At 35.7% G+C, this 27500-nt stretch overlaps 1 protein-coding gene across 8 annotated transcripts; it reads left to right on the top strand.

Moving 5' to 3' along the window:
* The first annotated feature begins 812 nt into the window (after positions 1-812).
* Positions 813-26908, top strand: LOC106870950 (uncharacterized). Of its 8 annotated transcripts, XM_089362594.1 has the most exons (4): positions 815-1239; positions 2261-3036; positions 17733-17860; positions 24017-26908. In XM_089362594.1, exon 4 carries the CDS (start codon positions 24622-24624, stop codon positions 26842-26844), a length of 2223 nt encoding a protein of 740 aa, XP_089218720.1. In that variant the 5' UTR covers positions 815-1239; positions 2261-3036; positions 17733-17860; positions 24017-24621; the 3' UTR covers positions 26845-26908. The 8 variants fall into 8 exon arrangements, with proteins under 8 accessions (XP_089218723.1, XP_089218725.1, XP_089218727.1 ...); XM_089362597.1 differs by lacking the exon at positions 2261-3036 and having other exon boundaries at positions 813-1239; XM_089362599.1 differs by lacking the exon at positions 2261-3036 and having other exon boundaries at positions 813-1239; positions 16857-17860.
* The last annotated feature ends 592 nt before the right edge of the window (positions 26909-27500 follow it).

The following is a 27500-nucleotide window of genomic DNA, read 5'->3' as shown; positions in this document are numbered from 1 at the left end:
AGAGGAAGAAGAGATTCTTAAGAAATTCTGTCTGTCTGTCTGCCTCTCTCTCCTTCTCTCTCTCTGTATATATATATATATATATATATATATATATATGTATGTATGTATGTATGTATGTATGCATCATACACCCTTTCTTCCGTTGTTTATTGCTCACACACAGAGACGAATAAGCGCACATGCGTGTATCTGCATGCACGTACACATACGTTTATGTGTATTTTATAGGGAAAAATATAGATGTATATACATGTAAATTAATTGCCTATATTTCTTATATATGTACGTATCTCAGTTTATGTATATGCAAGGTACGTATGTACATACCCTGCATATAAGGCTATATATGCGTACGTGTGTGTATTGTATTTTATGTGTGATGTGTATGTATGTGAACATATACGCACCTATAAATTTGTGTGCGTATGTTATTCCCATATATGTGGGACTCTGCCTGTGTACGTGTTTATACATATACACTACACACACACATATGTAGTTATGTATGTGTGTGTGCATATAATACATATATATATATATATATATATATATATATATATAATGTATTCCTTTAAATTCGCCACCGTCGCGACCAGCTCCACCACCCAACGTTTCCCTGACACAATATTGGTAAATTGAATCTTTCAATTCGCCAGAGAATTCCAGAGAATTTAACATTAATCAATTTAGAATAATTAACTTTGGTGCGGCTAGCGAGTGGAGGGAGAGTATGGGGGAGACACTGTAGAAGAGATGGAAAGGGTTAGAGGTGGGAGAGACGTGGAATAGAAAGAGAGTGTAGAGAGCGAGAGAGAAAGTAAGATAAATAACATTGGAGAGGGAGGCGGAGTTAATTTATTAAATTTTTTTGGTATTTTTTGTTTTTAGGGAAATAAAAGAGGGGGAGAATTTTTTTATTTTGTTCATTTTTAATTTATTTTCTTCTCTAATATTTTTATATTTTTATTATAGTTTTTACTTTTATATTTTCAGCTCCTCAATTTTTTTTTTTATCAAATTTTCATTTTTTCGTTACTATATTTTATTTCATTGATATATTTTTGTATAGTCTTTTTATATATTCACACACACACAAACACATAGAAAGTGTTTGCGCGCGCGCGCAAGTGTGTGTGTAACTGTTGTTGTTGATTTTTTTTTTAATTCCTTCTGTAAAATTTATTTTCCCTGCAAGTCTGACACTTTGTTATAAACAGCCGACGTTTACTGTGTGACGTAAGAATTTTTGGCAATTTATTCCCATTGATTTTATACTCAGAGTATGTGTGTGTGTTATGTGTGATTCTGCATATGTATGTGCGGGTGTGTGTACGTATGCTATGTGCGTGATTGTAGGTTTTCATATGTATGTGCGTATATCGTTTCTAAGTGTTTTATTTGTGTATGTGTGTATGCTCGCATACACTGAAGTAGACGGGTGTAGCAACGAGTAAGAATTATGAAAGCATACACACACACACCCTAATGAACAGATACATACATAAAACTCTTCAAATATGTAACGAAGTTTATCAATTATAAACTATTATTCTGTTGCACACTCACAATATATACATATGTGTGTGTGTAGTATATATATATATATATATATATATATATATATATATATATATATACATATTGATATATCTGGTCATCCATCTTACGTACCTGTCTATCCATCATTTGTATGTATATACACCATTATGTACCCAATTATCTATGTGTATGTACTTATTCAAATATGTGCCTCATGGTTTGTGCATTTAACTATATGCCAGTTTTTTTTTTCTCCGCATTCGTATATACTGTCATGTATTTTATATATAATATATATATATATATATATATATATATATATATATATATATATACACACACAGATGCACACACATACACATATTCATATATATATGTGTGTGTGTGTGTATGTATGGATGTATGGATGTACGTATACGAAGAGCCATGCTCGAAACGTCATTTCCACTCCTATTTTTCCATCTAAAACTTCTTTCACCAAGCGTCACTCTAATATATTTACTGTGTACGTCTGTTGACTTTTGTCGTTTGTTCCTCTTTTTTTATTTTTTATTTACACATATATATACCTACACACATCTATACACATGCATATCATGTATATATATTTTATGTATATCACTAATTATGTTTTCATTTTCTGATCTAAACCCTCCGTAACACCATGGTATCTGTGTGATGCCGTTCTAGCTTATCCTCGTATCTTATTGTTTTGCAGAAAAAAAAGAAACCTTTTCCCAAAACGTTCCGTTTTGATTACAACTCTATTGGACCTTTCTGTAGATGTCTGCTTAAATTATATCCAAAGTATTCGTTTGCAAAATTATCCACTTCATTAGTTCCGAAGGTGAATAAGAATTTCTCACCATTTCAATTCTGGTTCATTACCAAATTTCTTCTTTGTCAAAGAGGCAACGTTCTTTTTCTTTTTGTCTTAAGCTATAAATACGTCATATAAAAGTTAAACACACACGCTTCTTGTGTATGTGTGTGCGTGCGTGTGTGCTTTCTGATTCTTAAAAAAGGTCAGTTAAGAAATAAATTGTAAAAATATGTGTGTGTGTGTGTGTGTGTGGAAAGGCTTCATAACAGATTTGCTATCGACACGTTTTTTATGAACTGTTTGAGAATCTCTGTGGTTTCTCGACTAGCTAGAATAACAGTGAAACCTCCCTTGAATTACACCCTGTTCTCCTGGGGGAAAAAGAGGGACATATGGCTAATGTAGTTCTAGGTATGAAATACCAAACAGAAGAACGATGTGGTCACTGCGAATGAATTTGATCATGGTTCTGCTCAGTTGATATTGACCGGGGGCTAAACTATAACAACAAAGAAAATAAAACGAAAAGAAAAAAAAAACAACTGGTTAAACAAACGAAAACTGCCCGGTGCGAGTGAACAGTGAGAGAGAAAAAGAAATTGTTGCTTTGTTGTTATTGCTGCTTCTCATTGTTGTAGTTTGTCATTTTTGTCCTGGTTTAATATTTCAAGGTAAGGAGGTTATTTTTTTATGTATATTTACTTCTGGAGTGGTAATGCTGTAACCAGAGTTTCGTTTAAGTAGGGCTCCCCGCCTTTTTGAATCTTGTCAAATGATCTTGAATGCAAGCAAACTAACAGCAAAGAAAGAAACAAACAAACAAGAACGCAGTATAAAAAAAGTTTATATGTACACATACACATACATACATACATGTGTGTGTGTGTGTGTGTGTGTGTGTGTGTGTGTTTGCTGACCGACCGACCCAACTCCATTTGGACACGGCTATTCAACTATCCGTTAAAGAATAACCAAATATAAATGCCTTCTGTTGCTATACACCCGATCGTTTGTCAGGCCAGTTATTTGATGTTAGTTGAAACTAACATCAAATAACTGGCCAAGTAGAAAAATCACCCTAGCAGTCCTTTCAAGAAACGTATATCAAAACATCACATTATGATTTTGCCTTTTCCAAAACATAGCAGGGATAGACAAAATAATAACAAACCATAACAATTATAACGATGACAATAGCTATAATAGTAGCAATAAGAAATTATAAGTATTTGTTTGTGCCTGGCGACTGAAAGAAAGCTATTGGTCCTGATATTCCAATAGAAAAGGGGGAGGGGAACAATCTAAATAAATTGCGCTGTTATTTGACCGGTAATATCGATTTTCTTATATCCCCCTCCCTTTCCCTCAATTTTCTCTTTTTCCTTATGTTCATACATACCTCCTCTTCTATATTTGTCTCATTCTCCTCTTTCTTTCTATCTTCAATATATCCATCCTTTCATTTTCTAATTAACCTTTTCTCTCTTGTCGTTCTTTTTCATTTGCGTTTTTTTTTTCTTTTTCTTCTCTTTCCTCTTCCTTGCTCTTTCACTTTTTTCCCCTTCTGTATCTTTCTCCAGCATATGGTGGGCGTTATTTCCCATGTTCGATCACCGTATTTTTATTTTTGTTCATTATACTTTTATAGTTTTTTTTTCCCGATGCAAACTCCAAATCACAGCTTCCCACACGAACCCTCTCCTATCACGCTCGCACACACTTTACACTCATTGACATTCATACATCCACACTTCTCCCTCTCTCTCTCTCTCTGTGTATCTACTTTCAATTATGAATTTTTTGTCATTCGTCCACATTCACACAATCAAATACACATCATACACTCACACCCGTTTACAGACGTACTCCATCACGCAAATGATTCTACCACACACACAATTTATTATTTAACAATAGCATATACTTATTTTTCTTTTTAATTAGAAAATAACAATGTTTATATACATGTAACTTTCCGAGATAAACCTAAATACGTATTCTTCCAATGACGTGTGTTTTTACGGACACCCAACTTACTAAAAAAAATATAACCACCAAATCTTCGCATCACTCCTCTTACTACAAAAAAAAAACCCCAATCAACATACGTTTACATTTTATATTAGGGACAATGTATATTGTCCCTGACATACAAATCTACAGTGTGGTCAGTCTGCAAGACCTTTGATCCTAGGGTTACTGAGTCAAGACTGACCTGGTGTTCAATAGCAACATGCCTCTCCACAAGTGACCAAATTTAGCCAATATAGATTTAGGGATCTTATCTACTTAACGAACCTTTCATGGGTCAGTGCTTAGTTTCAGTTAAAAGATGCGAAGTGGAAATCAGAGAAATTTGACATAGATATAGTACCATTTGTTTCAATGAGCTCAAATCAAATCAACAGCAGTTCCAGGAGGGGGAACTTACACCAAATTTCTGAATTAAATAAAGTGCAAATATTTGTACAATATTGTGTTTTGTCCAATAGCTAACACAGAATGGATTTTCTTTAACAGTTTCACATTCAGATTACTGTGTTATTTGATGCTTATTTATTCACATTGTTTTGAATTAATCATGCATTGTTTCGTAGCTTTGAGATTTCGATATGATTGTTCATTTTCAGAATGACATTGTTGGGTATGCATGAGAGACTGAATCTGACGAGTTTGAACATAAAATAAGGCTGAATATTTGGGCCAAATCTGGTGATTTAAATATTAAAGGGTTAAAATTGGTTTTAGTTTGGTTTGGTTTTGTACTATAACCACTATCTATATGCTTTGTCCATCATCTTCATGTGTGCAGGCAGCTGTATATATATGTAATATCATTCAACTCATTTCTTAATTAGATAAAAATGATGTGAAGTTATTTTGCAAAACTGGTAGAGTTGAAACTCTTAATCAAGAATGTAACACAATGTGTGACAAGCTGTCAGAAGGTGGAAGCTTCTAGTTACTCAACACACTCAATGACGCAGCTAAATTTTCTTCAACAAACATCCTACCATTATTCAATCAGAGACAAGGGTAGTGATTGGCAAAGATCAATAGAGTAACACCACTGGAACTGGTGGTGTTCTACTGATCTTGTGCATGGATTGCTGTGAGAACAGGAAGTTAGTGGGTAACAGCTAAGGTAGTCCAGCAGGCAGTGAGACACCTGAAACACAAAGCCCTCCTTAGGAAAGTGACACAGGGCTGGACTGAATTCAGAAACTCAACTGCAATCCAGTATGATGCAGCTAGCAGGAAGGAGAGGTGGAAGCCAGTGCAGGAGGAGATACAAGCATGAGTAGGGAAAGCACAAGCAATAAGAGCAGTGGCAATGCAGAAATGGTGGAGCAGGCAATGGAATGGAATGTTACCTATGGAAGGATATTTGTAACAGGAACCCACAGAAAACCAATTTCTTGATCCAGAGTCTATTATGTCCTCCTAAGTCCATCTAAACTACTTACGGAGAGCTCAGTGAAAACCCTTGCATGACCCCTGTTTTCTAAGACCAGGAGCATTGAGCACAACTTATACAACTGCTCCAAGGTACTTAGTAAAGGATACTATCGCTGGAGACATTATCGGGTCCCCAAGAACATCCCTGATGCAATCAGCAAGGAGACCAGCAACAGCAAAAAATGGTAGCACTACAGCCAGAAGTATAGCTTTTATCAAAGATGGAGAGCAGCCAATGAAAATACCCGAGAACATCTCATGTGATCACTTTCCATTACATGGGACTGGGTGATGGAAGTGATCTGGAGAAATGGCTAAAGTTTCCAGCACACATCACAAAGACCTTCCTGAAATCATATATCATCTTGGTTTCCAAGGCAACAATGAAATTAGTCCTTCTGGATTTAACAGTGTCCTTGGAGGAAAGGACAGAGGAGCCTCAAGACATGAAGAAAACCAACTAACAAGAGTTAGTAGAGGACTGCTACAAGAATGAGGCTATTGTTATGTAAGAGTCTACAAAGAAGGAAAAGTCATCAGATCAGAAACAGAATCTATGGCTTTTATACATCCTTCCAGACAAGGGAAATCTATGCCATTAACATTTCGCTTGAACTTTGATGGATTGTTGACTGGCCTAGTGGTTAGGGTGTTGAGTTCACAATCATAAAGTTGTAAGTTTGATTTCTGGACTGAGCAGTTTATTTTGTCCTTGAGCAAGGCACTTCATTTCTCATGGCTCCAGTCTACTCAACTGGAAATGAATACCTGCCAAGAGCTTGTGCAACCCTCTCTCCTTTTGGTTATTACATAGGTACTAAAAACAATTAGCAAAAGCATACTAGGCACAGACGTAGCTGTGTAGTAAAAAGCTTGCTTCCCAACCGTATAGTTTTAGGTTCAGTCAACAAACTTCTTGCCACAGAGTCACACCTGCACCAATGTATTTATTTATTTGCTTATTTTTGAAAATTCAGTGAAGTTAACAAAGTGTCAGGTAACCAAGGAAATGAGTGACAGTTTACGCCAGCATCCAGCATAGCTCACTTTGTAACCATATAGTTTCAGGTTCAGTCCTACTATGCAGCACCTTGGGCATGTGTCTTCTACAATAGCCTCGAGCCAGCCAATGCCTTGTGGGTGAATTTATTAGATAGACACTTATGGAAGTCCCTTGTGTGTGTGTGTGTGTGTATATGTATGTACATATATATGTGTGTGTGTATATATATAAATATACACACACACACATACATTTTGTTCTGGTTACTGTGATAGACAAGTACCAGCGAAGAGGTACAAGGACTCCCTAAGAAAATCCCTCAGCAGCTGCCACATTGATCACTACCAGTGGTCTGTTCTTGCTGCTGACCATGAAGCATGGCATCTCATTGTCCTCCAGGCAACAGCCCTCTTTGAAGACGCCTACAGGACCATCCATTCTCCCTCCTTTTTTTTCGTCTTTACCTTTCTGTCGAAGAGCATAGGCTCGAAACATAAAAGGTTTGTCCATTGTTCCCAAGCATCAAACTAATACACTTGTTTGTTGTTCCTACACCTGTCTTCGTCTTTTGTTTTCTGTAAATGTGAACTATATATATATATATATATAGACATATACTAGCAATCCTTCCTGGCGTTGCCTGGGCGTTATGACCTACAGCAACATTGTATTATTTGTTCCTTTTTTATGGGCAGAATCAGCACAACGGATATATAGGGAACTGGATTACTGGTGTAATGGAAGTTATTGTTTGTTTAAAAGTAAAGTGGGGAGGGTACAATTTACATGGGTTTGCATGTAAGTGCTTTCTGTTCTTAAGAAGGATCACAAACTATGTATTGTTTCATCGTATAAAAGGGGGTTAATACAATTTTGCAGAGAAATCCCCTTTTAAAAATTTTTGTTTCCCCCATCCCCACTGCAATTTCTTAATTTATAACTTTTTAAAATTTTTTTAATTTTCTTATCCACATGAAAAAATACAGAGATTATGAATCTGGGAAATACATATATTGTTTTAAAGTTTAATTTTTCTTAAAGAAACAATGCCTCTTCCCCCACCTCACCCACCCATCACCTACTCGCTTTCAAAAATCTAAAACCTCCCAATGTTTCACGCATACATACAATTCTACTGAAATAGCAGACCTAAAAAATACCAGACCACCACCAGAAAACCTGACATGCTCGAAACAACAGGTATACAACATTATTTCTAAAGAAACTTCCCTGCTTTCCAAACAGCTAAAAGTGAAAATTGAGAGTTTGTAGCTTTTTGAATGTGGTGAGGTGATGGGTGGATGTTTGGGAAAGAAATTTTAGTGTTTCTTTAAAAAAAAAAGCAAGAAGAATGTTTTTAAAGATTTGTACTCTCTGTTTTTTTCTCCATGGATTACCAAGTGGGGTGGGAGAAAGTTAAAATATTGAGAACTTTGTTTTTTTTGGTGAAATCCTAATCTCCAGTATCAAAAACATAGGAATCAGAAGAAATTTAAGAAAAAAATAAGGGTGGGGCACAATTGTCATCTTGGACATACTAGAAACAACAGGTAAAAGGCAGGATTTCTGGGAAAACTTCCTTTTTAAGTTTATATCGAAGATCAGGCTTTTAAATATGCTCATCACAGACACAAATTACAGAATAGGAAAAGGTAATTTCAATTGGATTTGTGCTGTAATTTTGCACATGCACACAGCAAGAAATCACATAATTCGTACAGAAGTTTTACCTAGAGTGTGTGTGTGTGTGTGTGCCAAAGGAAGTTATTTTAAGGGAATTTTCGTTTAAAGAAGCAAAGTTGTCATCTCAATCATATGGTTGATTATATGGGATCATATGATTGTTATTTTCCACAAAAATATTTTATTTCTTTATGCTTTGAAGAGAGCAGAAATTGAAAGAGAGGAGAAAGTGAAAAGCCATCATTCGCTTTGAAGTGAGAGCAGAAAGTTAAAGAGAGGAGAAAGTGAAAGATGTATGTACATGTATATGAAATGGACATGTGTGTTTGCATGTGTGTGAGAGAGAGAATGAGTGAGTGAAGGTGTGTGTTGTATGTATCTTTTTGCATGTATGTATAAGTAGCACTCACTTGCTCTCCCTCTCTCTCTATCTCTATCTCTCTCTCACGCACACATCTTTCCTATACACATACATAAATACATTTGCATACATCTTTTTTGTATGTATGTGTGTGTGCATGTGAGAGAGTGAGTGACTGTACTACCTCATAACATAGATAAATGGATGTCTTTTAATGAAATTTTTTTGGCTGTGGCTTATTTTAATACAATATTTATGCGTACATTTTCATAAATGTCTGTTTAGAATTCTATGCATGTGTAAAACATTGGACAAAAGTGAAACATTGGAAGCAAATTGATATATTGCCTGAAAATAACCTAAAAAATGGTGGACCCGACTTTGTTTCCAAGATTATTTTAGTAGTAAAAGATATTTGTGCCAAAAATAGTTTATTTCGTTGCCTTTACATTGGGGCATCCCATAATTAATGTAGTTTTTTTATATTTTTATTTTTCAAAATTAAGATAAAATTCTTTTTTAATCTAAAATATACTCCCCTTCATTTTCTACAATACTCTTCCATCTGTCTGGTAGACTTGCAAGGCCCCTCTTCCAAAATTCACATGTCCATGACGGAAAATACTCCTCTTCTACTGTTCTGACGTTGTCTACAGAATTCATATTTTTTCCGTCCAAATGATTTTGAAGATTGCGGAATAAATGATAATCAGATGGGGCAATGTCCGGTGAATATGGTGGGTGGAGCATCATTTCCCATTCAAACTGCACCAGCCTTTGGAATGTCATTAATTTTATTATATAATGAGCTTGATGATGCTTGTGGTAAGAATGATGATTATGATGGTGGTGGTGGTGGTGGTAGTGGTGGGTTTTTGGTGGGGGCGATGCTAATGATGCTAATGATGATGATGATGATGATGATGATGGTGATGATGATGATGATGGTGATGATGATGACGACGATGATGATTATGATTATGATCATGATGGCAATGGAGGTTTAATAATTACTACTGCTCATACAGAATAAATACCGGTGTTGTAGTTGTTGCTGTTGTTGGTGGTGGTGGTGGTGGAGGTGGTGGAGGTGGTGGTGGTGCAGGGTATTTGATGATGATGATCGAGAAGTGGAGGAGGTGGATAACAATTTCCATGAAAATATTGTTACTACGACTACTAACCACTAATGAAGATGGAGTTGGTGTTGATGTTGATGGTGGTGGTGGTGGAGGAGAAGACGGCGGCGGACACAACAATTATTGTTATTTTTAAGCCTCATTCGCATTCCGTCCACCCACCCCGTCACCCTGAGACTCATTATGAAACTCCTTCCCTTTCCTTCCCCCCTCTCTTTCTCTTGCCCTCTATTTGTCTCTGGCGCTCACTCTAAAATATACTCCCCTTCTGTCTGGTAGACTTGCAAGGCCCCTCTTCCAAAATTCACATGTCCATGACGGAAAATACTCCTCTTCTACTGTTCTGACGTTGTCTACAGAATTCATATTTTTTCCGTCCAAATGATTTTGAAGATTGCGGAATAAATGATAATCAGATGGGGCAGAAAGTGGGGCACATGCAAACACACATGTCCATTTCATATACATGTACATACATCTTTCACTTTCTCCTCTCTTTAACTTTCTGCTCTCACTTCAAAGCGAATGATGGCTTTTCACTTTCTCCTCTCTTTCAATTTCTGCTCTCTTCAAAGCATAAAGAAATAAAATATTTTTGTGGAAAATAACAATCATATGATCCCATATAATCAACCATATGATTGAGATGACAACTTTGCTGTTTGTAGCCAAGCATTACCCTGATGGAAGAATATCCTTTGTCTTTAAACCAAAGATGGTCATTTTCTTTCTAGTGCTGACTTGAATGACTGCTTGAATGACCAAATCCAAGCTTCTCTGCTAGTTTCTCAACAGTTATGATGGGATTTTGTTCCACCAGGGTTTGCAGGATGTCCTCATCGAGCTCAGCAGAACGAGGCTCATCTTCTAGACTGTAGTTTCCTGCTTGGAATTTCTGGAACCACAGTTGAGACTGGCTTACGCTTACTGTCCGATCTCCATATACTGCATTAATATTCCTCACACTTTCTGTTGTGTTGTTGCCTTTATGGAACTCATAAAGTAAAATATGCCGAATATGCTCCTTTGTCACTTACATTAAAGCTTTGAAAGCATAACTGTTAAAATCGAACTGCACTCTTCAAAACTTGCACTAAGAATAAGTACAAGATAAAATTACTACCTGCTTTTATAGCAAATTTATAGAACAGATGTGACTATTTCGGAGAAACACTACTTCACATTATTCACACATCGTCACTCTCATAATGCAACACATTGTCATTTTGGTTCAAATTGAAAGTGTGAAACTATTTTCACTCTCATTGTAGAGCAGTGCCTTTCAAATAACTAAAGCTGGTTTTGGGGATAATGTAGAAAATATGTAAATGAAAATAAAGTATATTTGGTAACCGAAAGATTACTGAATCTTTTGATACCCCATATGTCAAAATCAGCAACTCAGTTTTTGAATGCATAAGGAACATATGCACACACACACATATACAAATTGTCTTTCATACATAAATATATAGATAGACACTAGCAATGCATCCTGGCGTTACCCAGGTGTTATGACCTACAACCACATTGTATTATTTGTTCTTTTCTTATGGGCAGAATCAGCACAACTGATATGTAGTTAATGGCATTATGGAAGTTATTGCTTGTTTAAAAGTGAAGTGGGGAGGGTACAACTTACACGGGTTTACATGTAAGTGCTTTCTGTTCTTAAGAAGGATCACAAACTATGTATTGTTTCATCATATAAAAGGGGGTTAATACGATTTTGTCCAGAAATCACATTTTTTATATTTTAATCCCCCCCCCCCCATCCCCACTGCAATTTCTTAGTTTGTAACTTTTTTCAAATTTTCTTTTTTTATCCACATAGAAAAATACAGAGATTATGAATCTTGGAAATATATATATTGTTTTATAGCTTAATTTTTCTTAAAGAAACACTCAATGCCCCTCCCCCCACCTTGCCCACCCATCACCTACCCACTTTCAAAAAGCTAAAATCTCCCGATCTCTCACTTTCATCTGATGTTTCACACATGCATAGAATTCTACTGAAATAGCAGGCCTAAAAAATACCAGACCACCACCAGAAAACCCGAAAAGCTAGAAACAACAGGTATACAACATTATTTCTGAAGAAACTTCCACACTTTCCAAAAGGCTAAAAGTGAAACATTGGGAGTGTGTAGCTTTTTGAAAGTGGTGAGGTGATGGGTAAAATTCTTAAGGATTCGTACCCTCTGTTTTTTCTCTATGGATTACCAAGAAAAAATTTGAAAAAAGTAAAAAATGAATTTGGTGTGGAGAGAGAGAAGATTAAAATATTGAGAATGTGTTTTGTGAAAGAAATCCTAATCTCATATATTATCACAGACATAGGAATTGGAAGAAATTTAGGAAAGAAATAAGTGGGGAGCACATATGTCACCTCGGACATGCTAGAAAGAAGAGGTAAAGGACAGGATTTCTGGGAAAATTTTCTTTTAAGATTATATCGAAGATCAGGTTTTTAAATACGCTCATCACAAACAAATTACAAAATAGTAAAAGGTTATTTCAATTGGATTTGAGCTGTAAATTTGCGCATACACACAGCAAGAAATAACATAATTCATACAGAAGTTTTACCTAGAGTGTGTGTGTGTGTTATTTTATGGCATTCTTTCATTTGAAGAAGCAAAGTTGTCAACTTGATCATATGGAATCATATGATTGTTCATTAATTTTCGTAAACACAGTTCTATATTTAAGAGATGAGGAATTATGTACATTATTTACATTTGACAAATATTTGTCCTCATCTTATTTGTTGTTAACACAATGTTTCAGCTGATATACCTTCCAGCTTTCATCAGGTGTCTTGGGGAAATTTCAAACCTGGGTTCTCATTCCTAAGGTATTTTTCAATGTTATTATTATTATTATTATTCAAGTCATTGTCTGGAATTGAACTCGGAATCTTGGGGTTAGTAGCCCGCACTCTTAACCACTACGCCCACGGGCATACGGAGTAGTGGTTAAGAGCACAGGCTACTAACCCCAAGATTCCGAGTTCGATTCCAGATAGTGACCTGAATAATAATAATACATCGAAAAATACTTCAGGAATGAGAACCCAGGTTCGAAATTTCCCCAAGACATCTGATGAAGGCTGGAGGGTATATCAGCCGAAACATTATGTTAACAACAAACAAGATGAGGACAAATATCCATCAAATGTAAATAATGTAAATAATTTCCGTAAACAATTGTTAATTTCTTTATGCTTTGAAGGGAGCAGAAATTTAAAGAGAAGAGAAAGTGAAAAGGCAGCATTTGCTTTGAAGTGAGAGCAGAAAGTGAAAGATATATGGACGTGTGTGTGAGAGAGAGAAAGAGAGAGAGTGAGTGAATGAAGGTGCTTGATGTATGAATTTTTTTTGCATGTATGTAAGTGGCACTCATTCTCTCTCTCACACACATTATCTTTCTTATACATGTCCATAAATACATATGCATACATCTTTTTTGTGCATGTACATAAGAGAACGAGAGTGAGTGACTGTATTTCCTCATAACATATAAAGAAATGGATGTCTTTATGGAATGTTTTTGGTTGCAGCTTATTTTGATACAATATTTATGTGTACATTTTCATTAATGTTTGTCTGAGTAGAATTCTATGCATGTGTAAATCATTGGATGAAAGTAAAACATTAGAAGCAAATCAAAATATTGCCCCAAAATGACCTCAAAATTGTGCGACCTGACCTCATTTCCAAGATTATTTTAGTTGTAAAAAGAGAGTTGTTGTGCCAAAAACATAGTTTCTTTGGTAGATAGATGATAAGCAGCTTTCTTTATTATACTACAGTTGTGACTAATTCAGAGAAGCATTACTTTCATTATTCACTCATTGTCATTCTCATAATGCACACTTTGTAATTTTGGTTCAAATTGAAAGTGTGAAACTATTTTCACTTTCTAATGAAACCTGGTTGTTGTAGAGCAGTGTATTTCAAATAACTATAGCTGGTTGAGATAATGTAATGAATATGTAAATGAAAATAAAATTTAGTTGACGTGTGTAATTGATTTGTTCTGGTTTTAACATCAGTTGGTTAGAATAGAAGTTATTTGATGACAACTTTTTGTTTGTAATTGGCTCCACTGGTGCAGGTTCAATTTGTGGAATATTGAAATGATACCCATCTTGTCCATTCCACAGAATAAAAGGATATTGGAGAGCACTATAAGAGGGATGTGTCTGTGAAACATGTTTATGGTTGTTATCTTGAGCATGAATGAGAATATCATGATTTTCATGTGGATCACCTACCATAAGGATGGCTACTTCATTAGATGTGGGTTCATAAAAACAGCATTAAATGTTCTTTACTATAGTTTACTATAGACATAACAACTGCAGAAACACACACACTCACAGACACAGACACACTCAGAGAACTGATAATATTGAAAACAGCAAAATGTACACACACAAAGTTCAAGCGAAATGAAATGTAGTCAATATAGATGCAAAACATACTTTCCGTGGCATAGTTATGCTATAAGAAAATTTTTTAGGGAATATTTCTAAATTTTTTAGGGAATATTCCACCTGCAGCACCACCTTGAGGAGGTCTCATTGAACAAATCAACCTCAGTTCCTTCTTTTTTGTTTTCATTTTGTCTTTTTGAGTCTGATACTTATTCTATTGAATACTTGCTGAACTGCTAAGTTTGGAGATGTAAACAAACCAACACCAGTTGTCAAATAGTAAAAAGAGGGGGCAAATACAAAGACACACACACACATATATATATGTATATATATATATGTATGTATGTATATATATATATATATATATATATATATATATATATATATATATATATATATATATATATATATATATATATATGTATGTATGTATGTATATATATTAGAGGAATGAAAAAGTTGGATTCAGAGGATCAAGCAGAATTCACAGTAAGCTCCCCATTCAGAATCGGGGTTTACATAGTAATCAATGACCAAGTAGTATAATGCAATATGTCTATGTAACTAAAAATCTAGGAAATCCAAACAAAATTTTTCTGCAAAAATATTTGGCTTATATTTGCTTATTTTATTTTACTTTTAGTTATTTTGCTTAAATTAAGAATTGTAAATTCTTTTAATAACTTTCAAATACTTTGACTTAATTGATTTGGGTGCATTCATAGATAAAATCCTTATATAAAGAATAATACCACTAGCAGATCTATTTCTCTCTTTGTTTCCCTTTACTGATCAAATTTTTGGGTGCATTCATAGATAAAATTCGGATCTTTTTTAAAACGGGGGCCACATTTTTCATTAACGAAACACTTTGAAACTTGGAACACTGGTAGAATGTGTCATATAAAACATCTTTTTCTCTTAGTCTTCTTTAAAAAAAAAAAAATCCATAAATTATTCCATGTTAAAGTTGTCGTATTTCTGTAATTGCAACCAATCACTGACGTCCATTCAGCCGATATACATTAAGTGCCGACTACATAAACAAACGATTCTGAAACAATTAATCCTAACCCTAACCCTAACTCTAACCCTAACCCTAACCCTAGGGTTAGGGTTAGGGTTAGGGTTAGGGTTAAAGCAAATTTAAAATGAAAAAAGCAAATGAAACGAAGAATCGTTTGTTTATGTAGTCGGCACTTAATGTATATCGACTGAATGGACGTCAGTGATTGGTTGAAATTATCGAAATAAGACAATTTTTTACATGAAATAAATTCGAATACAAAAATATTTTTCTGTTCTATAACACAAAATAGATAAGTATACGAAGTTTGAAAGTCTTTCGGTACCAAAAACAACACTACGTAAAACATTAATGAAAAATGTGGCCCCCGTTTTAAAAAAGATCCTAAAATTCTTCTATAAAGAATAATACCATTAGCAGATCTATTTCTCTCTTTGTTTCTCTTTACTGATCAAATTATTTCAATGTTGTCCAATTCTGGCCTTCCAAACATTGTACATATAAGGGTAAATTTTGTGTGTATGTTTAGAGTTGAATCATAGATGTACCCATGATGTTTCTGATGACCTGATGAGTTAGCTTTCTTTATTTGCATCAATTTGTGAATATACGATTGTATTGTATAATGCTGAGCATACATATTGATATAAGCATGTACATATAATTTTGCACACCACAATTAATAATTCTACATGTTGAAGGTTACAAAACAGCTGTAATCTTATGGAAGTCATATAAAAAAAAATAAATCTGTTTCTACTTTTCACACTTTGACTTCATGCTCTACGTACTCCATACAGAAAAATTTTTTGTTTGGATTTCTTGGATTTTCTGTTGCATAGGTATATTGTATTACACTACACAGTAATTGATTACATTGGGTATATATACACAAAGGGGTTTTACACAGTTTGCATCTACCAAGTTCACTCATGACATTTGTCAGCCTGTGGCTATATAGTAGGAGACACTTGCCCAAAGTGCTGTGCAGTAGAATTGAACCCAGAACCATAAGGTTGCAAGCCACACAACCATGCCTTTAATTTTTATGTCTATTGCTTCATGTATCCAAACTGCATATAAATCTTATTTTCTTCCTAGGTTCTTTTTTCTTTAATATTATAACTGAGATGTTCTTTTTTGTCATGATCAAATTTACCATTAATTTTAATAAAATCTCAAAATGTCCAAAATTGCTTTTTTCTCTCCATCAATGGAGATGAACATATAATGGGGAGCCTTAGAGATGCTAAAAATGTTATGCAATAGAGGCGTTTGTGATGAATATCTTACTATTTTTGTTTTTCTAATACAATTTTTATGAATAATTCCTCTATTTTCTAAAAACATCCTTTCCATTTCCTTCCATTAGGAAGCTGAAGCTCCCAATGGAACTGGTTTCTATGGGATGCAGTGTTCAGACATCTTCGAACTTTGACAGTTTTTCAAGGGGAACCATCCCTGATGGTAACATTTGGACAATACTTCGATGAAGCAGTTCCAGTTCCTATAAAAATATAGTTTGGCATTATGAATAATATTTCATTTCATTGGAGATCATGTCAGCCCTGGTTTTTGAGTTTCCAGATGAACTGCAACAGAGTAGTGGAAACTTCCTTGTACCTTGACATAAATGAATGAAGATATTAAAGGAAGCTCCATTTGATGGTGCTTTCTATTAAATCCTTTCAATATTATCTAGAGGTGTTATGGTTGCTCAATATATAATTTCTTCAAGGTGATGGGCTGGAAGAATTATTAGCATGCTGGGCAAAATGCTTAGCAGCATTTCGTCCATCTTTACATTCTGAGTTCAAATTCCACCTAAGTTAACTTTGCCTTTCATCCTTTTGGAGTCAATAAAATAATTATCAGTTGAACATTGGGGTCAATGGAATCAACTTATCTCTCCCCCAAAATTGCTGGCTTTGTGCCAAAATTTCAAACCAATATACTACTTCTTTAGAGAGAGAGGAAATATGTTTTGTACAGATGGATGAGCAGATATGTATAACACAGCAGAGTAAAGCTAGAAATAGAAAAGTAATCTTGAGAAATCACCATAAACAGAGCCAGGAATTTCCTAACCCTAATAAGATTACTTCTCACTCACAGATTGGTGGATCAATAACAGAACAGATAAAGATACAGAAAGAATAGTAGAAAATTGAGAACTTAATGGTGAGATACCAAACAAACTGGTACTCAACTGAGTTATCCTATTTTCATTTCCTTTGTATTTTCACAGATGGATTCTATATCATTATTCAGTCCCTTCACTAATAGGTCAAAGGCAACTTACATTGGACGTCTTTGCTGTTTCTGTTACACCTCTTCTTCAGTACCAATTACTAGTCAGTAATGCTCTAACTGAATGTAAGTAATTTTGTAAACTACATTTAAAAGCTTGATGCATCTATTTTACCATTGTCATTGAAAAAATTATTACAAGCATGGCTCTGTGGTTAAAAAGCTAACTTAGCAACCATGTGATCTTGGCTTCAGTCCCACTATGCAGCACCTTGGGCCAGTGTCTTCTACAGTAGACATGAGCCAACCAATGCTTTGTGAGTGATTTTTGGAAGTTAGAAACTTGTGTGTAAGCTCATCATGCCTGTGTGTGTGTGTGTCACTCATTCTCACTACTTGACTGATGTTAGTTTGTTTATGTCCCTGTTATCTAGCAGATCAACAAAAATGACCAATAAAATAAGTACCCAGCTTTAGAAATAAGTACTGAGGTTGATTTGCTTAACTAAGCTCTTCAAGGTGATGCACCAGCATGGTCACTATCGAATGATTAAAACAAGTAAAAGTAAAAAGATAGCATTTGTTGATTTTATTTTAAACATAATTACTTCAGCTTAATTTTATGAGAGTCATGTAATGCTGACTGGTTATTCAAGAAAACTTCATTCTAATGATTTCTTTCAAGCTAGGACATCTAATATGATTCAAGTTATAAGTTAAAATCAGCTACAAAACATGTTTCTAGGACTTCGTAATCACATCATTGTCTCTATGTGCAATGAGAGGGGACATGTTGAAAATTAAGGATCTCAAAAATAAGTCTGTTTCAAAATGTAACAAATTCTTCCACTTAATCTTTTTTCACAGATTAATTGTATTATGTGTGTATGTATGTTAGTGTGTGTATGTATAGATATATATGTATGTTTGCATGTATGTTCACTTATTTCAAAGGTGAAGAAACAATGTATGTAGTATGTAAGTATATATGTGTGTGCACACATGCATGTGTGTGTGTGTGTGTGTGTGTGTGTGTGTGTGATATAGGCACAGGCATAACTGTGACAAGAAATTTGCTTCCAAACTACATGATTCCAGGTTCAGTCCCACTGCATGGTACCTTGGGCAAGTGTCTTTTTATTATAGCCTTAGGCCAAAGCCTTGTGGGTGGATTAGGTAGACAGAAACTGAAAGAAGTTCATCATATGTATGTGTGTGTGTATATATCGTGTGTATGTATGTATATATGTGTATCTTTGTGCCTGTGTTTGTCCCTCAGTATTGTTTGACAACCATTGTTGGTGTGTTTACATCCCCGTCACTTAGTGGTTTGGCAAAAGAGAATGATACAATAAGTAACAGGCTTAAAAAAATTAAATACCAGGGTCAATTTACTCAACTAAAAATTGTTCAAAGGCAGTGCTCCATCATAGCTATAGTCAAATGATTGAAACAAGTGAAAGATAAAAGATATATATAAATGTATATAATCCAAAACAATTACAAATAATACGGAGACTTGGTGCTTCTTACTTCTTGATGTAGTTAGCTGTAACCTGGACTATAGCTGAGAGCTCTTATGTTACCCACCTGGATAATTTATCCCTCTATACTCATCACATGTATATATATATATATATTTGTGTGTGTATGTATATATGCATGATTGCATGCTTGATCATCTATTTGTGCAGTCTTAAGAATGACAAGGTCCTCAGTTTGTTTGTTTAACTAAACCAAATCCAACTGCCCTGGGCTGGATGTCAGAATTCTAGATGTAGATTGCCAGGGGCAGTCTTCTTTTCTGCACCTGCAGATGGTGGGTGTAGTGTTGGTGCACCATATTAGAGCTTCAGAGATGCTCTGAAAGCAGCTTTGAATAGATAGCACAATCAACCCCAAACACACAAGAGGATATAGATCAAGACAGGTCTGCCTTGAAGGAGGTGACCTCCAGAGCTTCAAATGCTTTTGAATTTTTGTGGATCCTTAATGAGGAAGTTAGTCCAAAAAATAATCTCATCTCAGATATTTAAACCTTACTTTATAATAACAAGGTTTTTTATAAAGTTATTATATAGTTTCATGTTGTTATTGTTTCGTCCTGATTAAGCAAACTTGTGATCAAATGCATTTTAGCAGTGACCATCCTTTCACTTTTCAGACATAGTGTAATCTAGGATTAGATTTGTCTCTCTGACTAACTGACCACATTACTTCATTCCCCACACTCTTTCATTCCTCTTATTCATTCAGTCCTCTTATTCATTCATTCTCCACACTCCTTCATCATCCCACACACTTTGCAACGGGGAATTATGTTAAACAGTGGTAAAACATCAATATATTTGATTGCAGTGAGGGATGGAAAGTCCAACATTTCTCATTCCTGTCTCTTGCTCTTTAAAGAAGACGAGTTGTACCTGTAATTCCAAAAGTACAGCTTTGTCATTCATTGTTATGCTGATGGTACCTGAGAATTATTTTAAGGGTATTTTTATTTAAGAATACCCTGCATACTTTGTAAAGTGGTTGGTGTTAGGAAGGGCATCCAGCCATAGAAATCAAGCCAAATCAGACTGGAGCCTGGTGTAGCTCTCCAGCTTGCCAGCAACCCATGCCAGCATGGACAACAGATCTTAAATGATGATGATGATGATGATAATGATGAGTGACTTTAATGAGCAGATAGGCCTGTTGATTAAACATCAGGATCTTCATCATTGAAAACAACATTGAACCATCAAAGTCAGTGGTTGTTTTCTTTTAATTTAACTAACTTACAAAAGCTTTAGGAGGTACATGCACTTTCACACACATCTATACACACAATGGAAACTTCTGCCTACCAAATTCAGTCACAAGGCTTTGGTCAGCCTGAGGCTAAAGCAGAAGACACTCACCCAAGGTGTCACACAGTGGGACTGAACTTGAAACCCTGGATTTGAGAAGCAAGCTTCCTAACCACACAGGTTTTGTATCAAAGAATTAGAGGTGCTGGTCTCAGGTTGGTTGTTCTAAAATGGGTTAATCATAGAAAAATATGTAGCTATAGTTTGTTCAGTTTGGGAAATTTTTGCTGTCAGTGTGTGGCAATTTTTACTGATTATCATTTATTTGTATCATCTGTTCAGACTGGTTCAGTCACCTGTCTTCCACATAACAATTGAGACATTTAACTCTTCAGCATTCAGATTACTCTGTCAAATGTAATGTCTATGTATTCACATTGTTCTGAATTAAATGTGCTTTATCTTGTAGCTTCGAGATTTTGATGATGTAATTGTATATTTTTATAATGACATTGTAGGGTAGGTGTGAGAAGCTGGATCTGGCTACTTTGAACATAAAAGAGGTAGAATATTTGGACCAGATATGGCTGGTTTAAATGCTAAAGGATTAACTCTGCTCTTTCTCTCTCTCTCAATCTCTCTTCTCTCTCAATCTCTCCCTCTCTGCCAATAATTGCGCATTTGTCATTTCTTCATTTTTGTGTTTCAACTGCCATGAACATATTTCTGTCACCATCATCACTATCAACATCACCACCATCATCATCATCATCATCATCACCACCACCACAACCATCATCATCACTGCCAATGCTACTGTCATTATCATCATCATCATCATCATCATCATCATCATCATCAACATCATATTTTATATCTTCTTTTCATTCTGACTTGGGTATGATGGGTTGTAACAGTCCAATATAGGTCAGGTGATCATGTCTCACTTATACATTCCATTTTAGGAAGAATTCTATGGTTAAATTCCTTCCCTAGAACCCACTACTTTTCAGAATGTACTCAGTTCATTTTACCTAAGCACAAGCGCTAGAGAGGTTGTCATGTCTTCAAGAGATCAAGAATTTGTTATCTTTGCTCATTTATCACTCACTTTACAGAATGTACAACTGCATTTTATCACAGCACCAGCACTAGTGAAGTTGTCTTGTACCAAACAAGACTAAGGAGTTCTTCCAACTTTACGTTCTCTTCTGTCTGTTCATTAAGAAGCAGTGTGACCAAGAGAGTGAATCAAAGAAAGAGTGATGACAGAAAAACCGACACAGATGGTGAAAGAATATGATAAGAGAAAGGCAGTGTGATTCACATGAGAGGGTTGTAGGGGAGGGAGTAATGGAAGAGAAATAGTGATGGCAGTTGCATGTTTCCTGATAAGAGAGAGAGAGAGAGAGAGAATAATGTATATCAACAGAGAATGGGCAATAATAAGAAAAAGTGACTGATGGTGGAAAAGGAACACTGGTTAGGGTGTGTTGGCTGGCAGGATGGTAGTGATAGGGTGTATTGAATAAAGTTAGATCTAGTACAGTCCCCTGTTACACAGATATAATGATGGGAGAGAAGGGAATCAGATCCATTGCTGTCCCTCATCAGGAGAGAGGATTAAGTGCAACTTGAGAAGGTATTGAAGGGGAGGAAACAGCAGATGGAAATTTAAGTGAGAGACCCAGTGTTAAATAATACATCCTCACATCCATTACTATTACTATTTTAACATTTATTCCAATATATTTGTACAAATGGGTAGGTTTTCTCCAGCATTATGTGTCACCAATCACATCTCATCAATCATCACAGTCTTTTGTCATCTCCTTCACAATGTTCTGCTTGTTGAAATCAGACTTCACTACTTTTTCTCACATCTTCCTCTTTCACAAGTTCCTCCCACTTTGAGTATTCAGCACTTCTATTATACTATAGACATACCCCATATATGTCACATAACTATAGCATCAGTCTTCTCTCTTGCACACTGTAACTCATTCCTCTTATACCTACTATAGTTACTTGTGTATAAGTTACACTATTTTATACTTGATTTTAACTGGAAAATCTGGTGTGCAACTTATACACAGGGCAAGGCTAAAACTATGGAGGAAAAAATTTTATACCAAAATTTAACCCTAATTAAGTAGGAGATTCATATGTGAGTAAATATAATAGTTTTCCTCTCACTTCATTTGTGCTTCATCATTCATGCATACTAAATTTACATATCCAGCAGAACATATTTCATTTGTTTGTGATCTCTGTAGATACCTTTCATTCTAGGCCTCTACCATACAGCATTGCACTTAGTACACAAGCCTCATACAATACACAAAATTACTCTGTGAAAGAAGACCTTTGTTACCGACGAGGATTAAAGCTCCCCAAACGTTTTGTTGTTCATTTTTAACTACTTCCCAGACATCTACTACTTCTCAAGACATTTGAAAGAATCCATTTTACGTACTCTTGCTGTTTACTGCTCCTGTGCAATTGCCACATATGAAATCTTTTTGCACAATCATAGTTTCCACAGAGCACACTGTATGGAATTTCTAGGTATTCCTTTTCTACCTATCAAACATGGCCATTTCCATGATGGTAACAAGATCCTGTCTTGTTTCTGATTTACTAAAACCTTAGCCTTTGCTAAGTTTACTTTGAGATCTCTTTGAGTCCTGATTTTTAAATACATCTAATGATATGCACTGAACCTGAAAGATTGCAGATATGTGGCATGTCATGTAAATCTGTCCAAATTATTGTATCTCTACAGCATGAAACTATTAGTAGCTCTTTTGTAAATTGTGTATATTAGATGATGTGTGTGTGTGTACATACATGCATACATACATACATACATACATACATACATACATACATACATATTCATGCATATGTCTTGCATACGTATATATCGCTCTTTATGTACATCATCAAATGATATACACATCAGCAAGAAAACCAATAAACTGGTACTTTTGCTTTTGCTCTCAGATATCCTGCAGAGATTGTTCTACATTATGTTTCACAAGAACTCCCATGTCATTCTTGCCATCATAAATACAATCAATCATTGATTGATCTGTTAGAAATCTCTAACAAATAACATTATTGTTCATAAATCATGATATATAATAAATATGTAAACAAATAAGTTATTGGTGTCTATAAAATTCATATCCAACACTGTAATTATCATAGGTTATATACACCCAATGTTGTTGCTGTTGATGTTTAACCCAAAGACTATCCTGATTTTTAAAGGTATCCAGTATTATGTTATTTAATGTGATCTTACTCTTATTTAAGACAGTTGGGTGTGATTTGAGAGAGTTTTGGCTGCTATTTCTAGTGGATTCTTCAAAACCATATACATGCCTTACCTAATGTGCAAAGTAACTTACTGATATCAATGTCTCCTTGTAGAATTAATGTTTCAGTAATTCCACTTAATAACCTGTTGTTTCTTTTGTTTCAGACACAAACACAGCTGTATGACTACATAGAGAGAAATTTTTATTTAACCTCCAACCACTTTAGCCTGGAACAGACTCTAACTATCTTTCATGAAGTTTTCCTGTTTGTCTTCTTTGTTTATTATTCATTAATGTTACTCAGCTTCAGAACTCCTCCCATGCTTTTACCTTCATCAATGGTGAATCTTCTTTGGTTTTTAACCCTACACTATTATTGATGGTCTACCATCAATAATTTTTCAGTCATTAACAACTGATTTTTAAAGATGTCTTTCTTCATTATCTCTTGAATAAAATGCTTAACAAACTGCTACAGAGCAATGAAGGGACCTTATGACCCAGAGATGTGACTTCGTAAGGAATGTTTTGATTATTCTTACACATAATTGAAGAATGAGGGAGCGTCTATGGAGTCAAAATAGCAGCCATATCACTTACAAATCACACCTTAAAAAACAAAAACAAAGAGCATATTGAATAATGTAGCCCTTGATACATTATTGCTGAAAACAAAACAGCGTGGACACATCTTGAAAACTTTTGATCAGAGGTCAACTTATTTAGGGCTGACCTAGAGCTAAACAACAATAGTAACAACAACAACATCATGATGAAGTACACACTGGAGAACTGTTCAAGTTCTGAATATTCCAAGCTCATGTATTCTCTCCAGTCTATGTATGCCTTAGGAAACCAGTTCAGTTATGATCTATGCAATAAAGTATTCCTCTCAAGAGACCCACATGTTGCTGCAAGTGGGTTATACAGCCAAAAACCTGCCAAACTTAACCAGCCTGGACAAATCAACAACAACAATAACAGCAACAGCTGCAACAACAACAACAACAACAACAATAACAACAACAACAACAACAGTAACAATAATGGCATGCCTAGCACCGGTAATAATATTCCATCTGCAGGAATCTCTATAAACGCAACCTCACAGAAACCTTACAAGTGCGAAATCTGCCGTAAGGGCTTTGCACGCAGAACTAATCTTGACAATCATGAACGGGCACCAGCTGATGAAAAGCATTTTTATTGTGGCCACTGCAGTAAGGCATTTTCACAGCGGGCTCACCTAAAAACTCATCAGATGACACACAGTGGTGAGAAACCATATAGCTGTGAATTCTGTAATAAAACCTTTGCCCAACGGGCAAATTTTGACAATCACCGACGCACCCACACTGGTGAGCGGCCTTTCCATTGTGAATTCTGTGACAAATGCTTTTCACAGAGAGCAAATCTGGATAGTCACATTCGCACCCATACAGGTGTGAAGCCTTATGCTTGCACTACGTGTTCCAAGTCATTTACGCAACAGACAAACCTGAAGAATCATGAACGCATCCATACTGGGGAGAAACTGTATGAGTGCAATATATGCAGCAAAGCTTTTTCACAGCAAATCAATTTGAAAACACATTATCGTATACACAGTGGTGAACGGCCATATGTTTGTACCTACTGCCCTAAAGCATTTGCACAACAAACAGACTTGAAGAATCATGAACGAACTCACACAGGTCAAAAACCTTACATTTGTACTGTGTGCTGCAAGTCATTTGCTCAGCAAGGAAATCTGAAAGTGCATTTCCGAACTCACTCTGGTGAAAAACCATACAGCTGCGATTTGTGCAGTAAGTCTTTTTGCCAGAAAGCAAATCTCGACAGTCATCGCCGAATTCATACTGGAGAGAAACTGTTTCAATGTCCAGAGTGCAGTAAAAGCTTCACACTAAATATCAATCTTAAAAATCATATAAGAACTCATACGGGAGAAAAACCATTTGTTTGTCAGTTCTGCACTCGAGGATTTTCTCAACAAACAGACCTCAAAAATCATGAACGTACACACACAGGTTTAAAACCATATGTCTGTATAGTTTGCAGGAAAAGCTTTGCTCAGCAAGGAAATCTAAAAATTCACATGAGGACTCATTCTGGTGAAAGACCATACAGTTGTGAATTCTGCCCAAAATCTTTCTGTCAGAGAGCAAACTTGGACAGTCACAGGCGTACACATACAGGAGAACGTCCATTCAAGTGTGATTTATGTGATAAATCCTTCCCCCAAAGAGCAAATTTAGACAGCCACCGTCGAACACACACTGGAGAAAAGCCTTTCTCATGTGAGTTGTGTTCAAAGTCATTCTCACAGAGAGCTAACTTAGATAACCACAGACGAACACATTCAGGTCAAAAGTCATTTCATTGTCAATTTTGTGAAAAGTCTTTTGCACAAAAGGCTAATCTGAAAAATCATTTACGCACTCACCACAATTATGAAATGCCATTCTCAGACTCTAATAGTTCTAATGTATCACAGAACTGTCTTAATCTATCATCAGCAACTGACATGCGCAGAAATTCCCTCCAACAGACAATGATATCCAATGGACAATCAAAACAGTCAAAAGCTAAAAATTCCCACAAGGAGCGCCAAGAGAACTTCCCATCAAATCAGCCACTTTCCTCTACTTCAGCCCTTTGTCTCCAACCACCTGCTATTGGATCTCCATGGGTGAACTCTTCCTACTTGTCCCAGATGCCACAAACTTGGGATAGCAATTATTTCTGGTCAAGACCATTTTCAATCCCACACTTAACAGGTTCTGGTGGAGATTGGACCAATTCACCTGGTTCTTCGGCTTCACAATTTGGTGGAGATAGCAGTGGTGGTGGTGGTGGTGGTGGTGGTGGTGGTGGTGGTGGTGGCGGCGGCGGTGGTGGTGGTGGTGGTGGTGGTAGCGGTGGCGGTGGCGGTGGCGGTGGTGGTACTAGTAGTGGTGGCAAGCAAGTACAAAAAACTACAGCTGATTAACACAACAATTGCAACATGTTCAAATAGCATTTCTGAAATAAAGTGTAGCAGTTTATTCTGCAAAGACATTGGTTTGAAGTTTTATTGCTTCATCATCATCATCATTGCCATCAATATCATCAACAACACCATCATTGTCATTCTTGTCATCAACATCATTATGGCTGTTCATTACAGTACGTGTGATTGTTACCTTTCTGTTACAGATTAATAGAATATTCTAGAAATGAAATAATACCAGCTGGTTAGTGATTATGTGTGTGTATGCATACATGTATGTGGAGAACTCAATGACCAAATAGAGAGGGTAACTTTATATGTCTAATCGTTTGTTATGAAAGAAGGGTCTGTGCTCTTGGTCTTCGACAAGGCCTCCAAGACTGCCAAGAATAATGTAATTGATATTCCTCTTGAACAAGTGCAAGTTGATAACTGCAGGGAGGGAATTCTAGGGAAGAAGGATTAAATGGCAGGGATTAGTGTGGGACCAGGAATGAGGACACATGCACACACACACTTACTCACTCAATATAGGTGACAAAAGGAGAAGAGATGAGAACCTCAGTAGTGCCTGAGAGGAGATGTGGTGTAAGACCAACCAGCTTCAAAGAGTAGAGGTTATTGTAATTGTAGAAAAGACAAAATGAGAAGACACA

Source organism: Octopus bimaculoides, chromosome 14, assembly GCF_046866305.1.
Source record: "Octopus bimaculoides isolate indiv1 chromosome 14, ASM4686630v1, whole genome shotgun sequence".
Classification (NCBI taxonomy): Eukaryota; Metazoa; Mollusca; class Cephalopoda; order Octopoda; family Octopodidae; genus Octopus; species Octopus bimaculoides.
Note: the sequence above shows the minus strand (reverse complement) of the source record. Positions and strands in the feature narration are given on the sequence as shown.

Excerpts from the sequence above, each read along its gene's own strand:
- LOC106870950 (XM_089362601.1), top strand. The coding sequence starts at position 24,622 with ATGATGAAGTACACACTGGAGAACTGTTCAAGTTCTGAATATTCCAAG.